Raw genomic sequence first — 8527 nt, 5'->3', positions numbered from 1 at the left:
TGTACTGACCCCCCTTCTGGGAGGTGTCTCCCTCCTGTCTTTAGCATCTGGGGTTCTCTTTGCTTTACTGTTCCCAGGGCCTTTGCATAGTAAGTGTCCAAAATGGTACCACCCTGTAAACCAGAGCTAGGTTCCTAATCCCTGATCTGCCAAAGCAGCCTGTCTCCTTAGCTAACTCTCCTCTGGACCAGTTTCTAAGGTTTTTCTTCCCCAGCATAGTGGCAGGGAGGGGCTGAGGTGGAACTGGGGAGGACCCCTCATGTGGCCACACCGAGGCCAGCATCCCCACTGATGTTATCAGGGAGGCTGGTACCCCCGGAATGCTGGGGGAGAGAAGGCTAAGCGCTGGGGTGCAGGGACGCGAACTCAAGGTCAAATCCGTCTCCTAACAGCTGCAGAAAATACATGAGAATCGCTGTTTCGTGATTTAGGCCTTTCATCCGGCCTTGGAGAATCTCGGCTAGTGTTTTGTGGGATTTCCTACTAATAGGAGTTGAATCTGCAAGGTGAGGGGCGCGCAAGTCATGCCTCGCAGGTGCACACACACGTGCACACAATTCATAACAAATAACACATCCCTGCAAAGTTGGGGCGTTTTTCCGAAGACCCTCCTTGGGCGTGAGCACGCAGCCCCCAAGGCGAGGCTCGAGGACCTCCCGACTTCAGGGTGCAAGTTGTGGATTTCTAGGGACTTTCCAAGTACGTTAAAGCCAAACACTGTCTCGTTGTTGGGCAGATGGTGATCCTAGAAATCACCCTTCCACGCGCACAGGCGCGCACACGCGCGCACTAAAGCCAAGCCAGCCGGCCCCACCGCAGGCCTGGGGTCCAGCTCCCTGGAAAGCCCCGCTGAGGGAAGCCGGTCTCCACGCCTCCGCCTCCGCCACCGCCGGCGACAGTCACCAGAGGGCCGAGCGGCGCGCGCACGTGGCGGGGCGGGGACCGGCTAGGCGCGCGGGGCCGCGGGGCCTTTAAGGGGCCCGGCGGGCGGGAGGGGGCGGGCCGCAGGGGGGACGCGGCCGGGAGGGCCGGGGCGCTGGGGCGGTGTTGGCCCCGCAGGCCCCGCCCCCGCCCCAGGCCCCGCCCCCGCCCCGCCCCGCCCCGCCCCGGCCCGAGCCTCCTCCGGCCACTGCTGGGCAGCGGGCGGGACGCCCGGGGCGGCGCGCGGAGGAGGAAGCGCGCCGGCCGCGGCCCGGGACCTGCCCAGACGCGCTAGTCGGGATCGCCGAGCGCAGCGTCCCCATTTTCCAGGCGTGCGGGGCCGGGGCGCAGTCCCGGGCCGCGGCCGTCGTGCGCCGGCCGGCATTTCCCCTCCAGCTCGCCCCACGCGGCCGCCCGGCCTCCGGGCCCGCGCCGCCAGCCGCCGACCCAGCTCCGCCGCGCCCTCCTCCACGCCCCCCGCGAGCCGGGCCGGCCGCGCGCTCATGTCCTGAGCTCGCCGCCCGCGGGCTCTGCGCCCCCGGCCGGGGGGTGCCCTGGCAAGTTGGGGCGAGGCGCGCCGGGTATGCGCCATCACCATGTCCCGCCTGAGCTCGTGGCTCGGGGAGGTCCAGTGGCTGGTCTTGGTGTCGCTCTTCGTCGTGGCCCTGGGCACGGTGGGCCTGTACCTGGCACAGTGGGCGCTGGCCAGGGCGCGACCCCGGCCCCCGCGGCGGGCTGCCGAGCCTGGAGAGGGCCCGCGCCCCGAGTCCGAGGCGCTGCTCGCCTGGATCCTGACGCTGAACAGCTGGAGGAGCCAGTGGCAGGCCGCCTGGGTGACCGCCCTGAATGCTGAGGCCAAACGGAAAGGGGTGAGTGTCTGAGGGCGGGTCGTAGCTGCGAGGCTGATGGCCCGGTGCCGGCACTTAGGGCAGAGCTCGTTCCTGGAGGGGTGGAAGTGAGTCTTCCCCTCGGCAGAGCGTTCTTGAAAGTTGGGAGAAGGACCCCGGGGAGCCGAGGACCCTTGATGGGGAATCAAGACAAAGCTTAGATGGTATTCACCGCCCATCAGGTGTGCCAGGCTGCAGTCCCCATGGCAGGGACACGTGGGACCTGGAGGGACTTGTCAGGGGGGCCCACTGCCCTTCCTGGAGTCCCAGGTGGGTTCCCGTACCCAGCTGGACACTTTCTGCTCCCGCACCTGATCGATGAATAACCGTGACCCAAATGTGATTCCATCTACAGAAATGAATTTTTTCCAGAATGTTTCCAAAAGGTTTGCACCCCTTGGCTTATAGAGGTAGTGGCTTTCGTTGAGGGCCGGGCACCTGCCAGATGTTGTCTTGGGGACTTGCAGGGCATAGATCTTCTCTTTGGACCCTCACAACTCCTGGGGCAGAGGCGTCATCCACATTTTACAGGTGGGGAGACGGAGGCCTAGACAGGTTAGCTGACCTGCCCAAGGTCACATGGCCTGAGGGTAGCAGAGCGGGCTCTGAACTCTGCTGCCTCCTGCCTCCAGGCTGGGGGGCTCACTGCCTCGCTCTGCTGCCACAGTCTCCTGAGGTGGTTTCTTCCACGGTTCGTCCTTGATGACTTGTTTTTACTTTTGAAACCTCTTCATTTTATGACAAGCTCCTGGTGTCTGCAATATCTGGGCATTCCCGAGAGGGATGGAGGCCCGGTGTGTTTGGGGAAGTGCCCGCCCAACGCCGCTCGTCACCATGCCTTCGCGTGCCTCCACATGTCTGCGAGGCTCCCTGGGGAAGCCTGTGGCCATTCACTTTAAAAGTATGTCTGCAGGGGCGCCTGGGGGCTCAGTGGGTAAAGCCTCTGCCTTCGGCTCAGGTCATGGTCTCACGGTCCTGGGATCGAGCCCCACATCGGGCTCTCTGCTCGGCAGGGAGCCTGCTTTCTCCTCTCTCTCTGCCTGCTTCTTTGCCTACTTGTGATCTTTGTATGTCAAATAAATAAATAAAATATTTAAAAGGAAAAAAAAAAGCATGTCTGGACCCCTGACCCTCAGAAATACTCCCTAGTCAGCCCGCTGCCTGGTCTTTGCACCATGATCTTGACTCACATGGCCATGGATTGAAAAAAACAAGAAGTCTTTGAGTGTCAATGAGTATAAACTCATCAGCTCAAAAGACCGTGTTCTGAACTATTGAAAAAATTCACTATACCTTTTGGGTAAAAAAAGCCTTCAGAGTCAGTTGACTGTCATCCATCTTGATGCGTAGAGTCTGTGCCCAGCTGTCCAGAGCGGAACATCTCCCATTCAGGGAAACCACCCCATCTCTCCCCCAAACCCCTCTTTGAAGTAGGCTCCACACCCAGCGTGGAGCTCGAACTCACAACCAGGAGATCAAGCGTCACATGCTCTACCCAGTGAGCCAGCCAGGCGCCCTGGAACCACCCCATCTCTAGGGGGAGACCTAAAGCCAGGGGGCCTCACACATGTGAGCAAACACAGATTTGTTTCCCCAGGAAGCTCCCTAGCTGATCTGGTGTCACAGGCCTGGGCTCCGTGGCTGAGTTTCCTTCGGGCCGGTGCTGTGAGCAGATGGGAGCCTCGGCCCAGTTCTCCGCCCGAGTTGGAGCAAGGACGGGCCGAGGGATCGGTAGATCCGTTCGCGTCCAGCCATGGGATAGCCCTGCTCACACCGTGTTGCTTCGCGGCCCGACATTTCTATTTCTCGATCGGCTTCAGAAAACAAGGATTGCCTACGACATGGCGCTTCCCGGCGACCCCTCCGCCCGGCGTGCTGCGGGGAAAGGAGGCTCGCTGGGCTCTGGGACTGGTCTTTGCTCAGTCAGGTGAAGCGGAGAACACCAAAAAAGTGCCTGAAGCTTTTGCCCAAATCATCTGCCTCTTTGTGTGGGGGCAGGAGGGACTGTGTGTGCGGAGATTGGTTGTGTGCTCTCTCCTCTCCCTGCGGCTGACCCTGCCCTGCCGTCCCGGACGGCAGCTGTCCCAGACTCCTGCCCGGACGGTAATAGTACCGCTGCGCCTCACGCTGAAAATGTGCCGAGTCTTCTCTCACAGTTTTGAGAGGACGCAGGCTGGTTGTGATTGTGCTGCCGGGGGGTGGGGAGACTGGTTGTGTGTGTGTCTGTGTGTGCGTGTGGCGTTCCTCTTCCCTCCCGGATGCCTGGAAGTGTTGCTTGATTTGTAATCAAATGACAGGTTTTGCAGACAGATAGGATCTGGGTAGGTGACTCGGCATAGTCTGGCATCGTCTGTCCTGTCTCGGGCCACCTCTGTCGCCACACTGGGTGAGGTGGCGTGAGTGGGTGTCCCGGCCCCGGCCGCCAGCCCTGCGGGAGTTTCTCTTTGTCGTCCTCCAGCTTCATTCCCAATGACTCCCACTAATCCCCGATTAGGGTTGACCCTCCGAGCCTGCTCTCCTCTGGAGAGCAAAAGCTTAGTGGCGCTCGCCCGCCTGCCCCTGCCCTGCCCTGGGAGACGGGACCTCCATCCAAATGAAACCCTGCTCCGGCCTTGAATATTAAGACTGGAAGGACCCCGAAACTCCTGTACAAACCTCTGTTGTCACATTCCCCCGTGGATGGCAAGGTCAACTCTGAGACCCAAATGCTGCCTTCACGGAGACACAGCGGGAAGGGGTGAGAGGCGCCGTTGGTGAACCTGCTGTCCTCGCAATGGGGCTGGCTTCTCCCGGCGTCTGACAGCTGGTCGATAACGGGCGCTCTCCTTTGACCCTGGCTGACCATGGACCCTGGCAGTGTAGGCCTCACCGCAGAAGCCTTTGTGAACTAGACCGGGTGGTGATGTGGGGAGGGACGAGGGGAAGCCGTCATTGCTGTGCCGGCCCGTCAGGCTGATGGCAGGTGTGCCGGGAGCCCAGGCGAGCTGCCCGCAGAGCTTCGAGAAAATCCGCACGCTCCCCCACTGCCCGTTCAGACGTGGTAGGTTGGCAGAGCGCAGGGAGCATGCCGTGGTCTTCGCACGCTCCCCGAGTAGCTTCTCACCCATGAGAAGCCCCTAGGTGCACACCTGTCCCTCAGCCAGCCACCAGTCAAGCAGGGTCCCTCCCACCTGTGATGTCGCTGCTCTGGTGTCATGGACACTGAATTCCTGTTGACCGGGTGGCCGGTTCAGACACAGAGAACAGAGCGCTCCCGGGGCTGTCCCGGTTACCAGCCTGGACGTGCCCCCTTCCTTCGGTGAACATTGGTTACCCCAGCCATGGTGCCCCCCAACACCCACCTGGAAGGCTCTGGAAGCCAGGGTGCTTGTGGACAGGCAGCCCCTCCCGGGGCTGACGCTGCTGGGCCACCTGTGGGGAGCAGAAGCTGCAGGGCGAGGGCCGTGTCCTGTGGCTGGGGCTTCGGACTGTCTAGAAAAGGCCCGCCCAGCTATTGGAGGCCCTCAGTTAGGAGGGTCACCAGAGCTATTTGTTGCTTTAGTCGTTTGCCTGAGGATTTTTTCAGAGGAATGTTCTCAATGCAAATGACCAAGGCCTCGGGACCGTTTGTGGTCTTCGTAAAAAAAAAGACGCCGTGTGAGCTTAAAACGTATTATTAATAGCTCTGACTTTTATATGAGCTTTGACATTTTCAAAAGTAAACACAGCGACAAGACTTCACAGTTTCCCTATCTCACAGTGAGCTCTGAATGACGCTCGCAAAGATCTGAGCTCCTTGAGCAGCGTCGGTGGCCACGGCACAGGAGGTCCGTCGGTAAGAGTGTGAAGGTGACATTGGGTCAGGGCTGTGGACCTGCCCCAGCCCCTAACCGATAGCCTGTCTGCTGCTCAAACATTCAGGGCTCTCTCCCATGTGGGCCCTGAGCCTAGATCATTCCTTTTGTCTTGAACACTTAATTACCCTTCCTCCTTCTTTGACTTCTGTAAACCTTCTGGTCTCAGAGCAGAGGTCCCCCCGCCATCCTCCCATCCGAGAGGATGCTGTCCCCCAGCCCCCCGCCACCTGTCCTGGTCCCCGCACCTTGTGTCCTCATCAGCTCCCGGGATCGGGGGCCAGCCCAGAGCCCCGTCTGTCCAGGCGCAGCCTCCTTCGTGCCCAGCGTAAGGCTGGCGCGGAGCCGGCGGTGGCCAGGGGCTGAATGACAGGCCCTGGCAGGAACTTGTCACCAGACGGGGAGGAATGGTGGCGATGTGGATCACCCTGTCTGGACACAGGCCTTCCCTGCTTGGGAGCCGGCCAAGCCTGGGCATGGCGAGCTGTTTAAGGTGCTTTGTTTTTCCCTTCTAAAGAATCAACAGTCAAGGAGGCGCCCTGATGACTGCAAATTGCCCATCTGAAAACCCGGGACTCGGCTCCAGGCCCTCACCCATTCTCCCGAAGAGACAGGAATCGAGGGGAAGGAAGAGTGGGTGTAGTGTTAACATTGACGAAAATGCAGCCAAAGCTAACTTCCATTCCCATCGGCCAGGTCGCGGGCTGCTGAGGAGGGGGGTGACTTCTCACACGCAGCTCGGAAGAGGAAGAGCAGTTTGCACCTCTGCAGCTGGAAGGCACCTCTGTGTGACCTTGGGCGAGTCCTGACCTCTCTGTGCTTCCTCCGCAGAAAGATGGTGCCTTTGGGATCAGTCTGGAAAACTGAATCCTCTGGGAGGGGGTTGAGGTCTGTGTGGGGGTGTTAGCCAGTAGCCAATAAAGGGGGGGCTGTTTTCTTGTAAAGTCTCCCTTAAAAAAAAAAGAGAGAAAGAAAGAAAAAGCAGCTTAAAAAAAAACCCCAACTTTTTATTTTTTTTATTGCTTTTCGATACATAGAAAAGTTGCAAAAATAATTCAGTTTCCATACATTCCTCACCCAGCCTTACAGAACCACAGCCAAGAAATTAACATGGGCACAGTGTTGCCATATTTCCTAGTGCAGTCATATTAACAATGTGACAGTGTAAGGAACTAACAGTTGGCACAAAGCCTTGAAACTGAAGGCCTGACTTGAAGTTCACCTGGTCTGCCAGTGTCCTTGTGTCCTTCCCGGATCCCATCAGGTCCCGCAGGCACCGAGCTGTGGCTTTTCCCGGTCGTGCAAAGTCGGTCATAGTTCCCTAGTCTTTCCTTGTGTTTCACAACCTTGACACAGCCTGACGTTTTGCCAAATGTCCCTCAATTTGGTGTTTACACGGGGTTGGACTGTGGTTATACAAACCACAGAAATGATGCGCCCCTATTAACGTCCCCTAGCATGGGCTTTGTGACGTCAGAGGAGTCATGGCAGAGGCCTTGGCCGTGATCCCCCGGTGAGGGGGGAGTCTGCTGGGCTTTCTTCCATATACCTGTGTCTCTTCTTCTGTCCTCCCCTTGGTGGTGAACAGCTCTCCTGGGAAGCTCCTTCGAGACTGTTACAAATCTGTTACTTGTCAATCTTCTGCTGATTGATTTTGGCCCCATCGTGTGTCTGGTCTGTGGACGATGGTTCTGTTTCCTTCTCTCCCACATGGATTCCTTGCAATTCTCCTATGAGAAAGCGCTACCACTTCCCTTCCCTGCCCTTGATGACTTGCATCCGTGTGGACTCTCGGGGATTTATTTTATTCTGCGGTTTATAATCTGATGCCACGGCCACTTGCGTGGTTGGTGGAATGGCTCTCGTGTTGGCCGGTAGGGCCTTTCACGGTAGCCTCTTGTGTTCTGCCTTCAAGATGCACAAATAGACATCGACTTAGCACTTCCCTTCTTCGTGATCCCACAAGATGTTTGCTCTAGACTCATCTCGTATTTTTCATTCTCCGCTCTTCCTGCCCGGGTTCAGCCCCTTCGTGGAGTAGCGCTGATGCCTTTTACTGGAGAAGTGTTTGGAAGCCAAGGTCGGTGCATCCGAAGTGCTCATTACTGTCAGGGTCTCATGGCTTTTAGACCCTTCTGGTGGACAGACGGAGGAGGTGTGGCTGTGTCTGCCAGCAGCTCACAGGCTCATTTCTGTTGTTCTGTCCCTTTCTGTCTGTCTGGAGGCTGATGCCTCATGTTCTGGTTCAGCAGCAGAATTTTGTCCACGTTCCTCTCCTCATCTGTATCCTTCCTCTCCGAGAGGCAGGCACCTGCTCCTTCCTGTCTCTGACATACTGACTTATTTGGTCAGTTCTCTTAGACTCATACAGCAGTTTCTGCCTTGCTAACCTGCTCCCCTGTGAGACACAGGCTGACGGACCAGGGTACGCGTTTATGCAGTCAGGATGTCGTCTTCCGGAACTCCTCTGGTTAGATCTGTGTTTTCCCACCCTTCATGGCTGATGTATTTAGTTTCATTTGTTTGTCTGTATATTTCTTCGGGGTTCCTCCCACATCCTGATTTTTTAATCCATATTTTAAAATCCAGTGATTTGGGATGCTGCGTTTGTCATCCATGATGTTTCTCTGTGCGGATCTGGTCCACTGGGTCATCTGTGTGTGCATGCACCTGTTCTGCACAGGGGATGATGGAGGTTCTGCGGTCTTGGAGGGGGAGGGCTCATCTCCTCCCCTGTGCTTTTCTTTTTCTTTTCTTTTTTTTTTTTTTAAAGATTTTATTTATTTGTCAGAGAGAGAGAGCGCAAGCACAGGCAGAGAGAGTGGCAGGCAGAGTCAGAGGGAGAAGCAGGCTCCCTGCGGAGCAAGGAGCCTGCTTCTCCCTCTG

The 8527-nt window shown here is 57.7% G+C and overlaps 1 protein-coding gene across 2 annotated transcripts in view; it reads left to right on the top strand.

The window, feature by feature from the left end:
- The first annotated feature begins 1149 nt into the window (after nucleotides 1–1149).
- The window catches only part of C2CD2 (C2 calcium dependent domain containing 2), a 51746-nt gene continuing 44368 nt past the window's right edge, over nucleotides 1150–8527 (top strand). For both annotated transcript variants that reach the window (XM_059392390.1, XM_059392391.1), the window contains exon 1: nucleotides 1150–1790. In XM_059392390.1, the coding sequence (XP_059248373.1) occupies nucleotides 1518–1790 (273 nt within the window). In that variant the 5' untranslated portion in view covers nucleotides 1150–1517. The remainder of the gene's footprint in view (nucleotides 1791–8527) is intronic.

Source organism: Mustela nigripes, chromosome 2 (genome assembly GCF_022355385.1).
Source record: "Mustela nigripes isolate SB6536 chromosome 2, MUSNIG.SB6536, whole genome shotgun sequence".
Classification (NCBI taxonomy): Eukaryota; Metazoa; Chordata; class Mammalia; order Carnivora; family Mustelidae; genus Mustela; species Mustela nigripes.
Note: the sequence above shows the minus strand (reverse complement) of the source record. Positions and strands in the feature narration are given on the sequence as shown.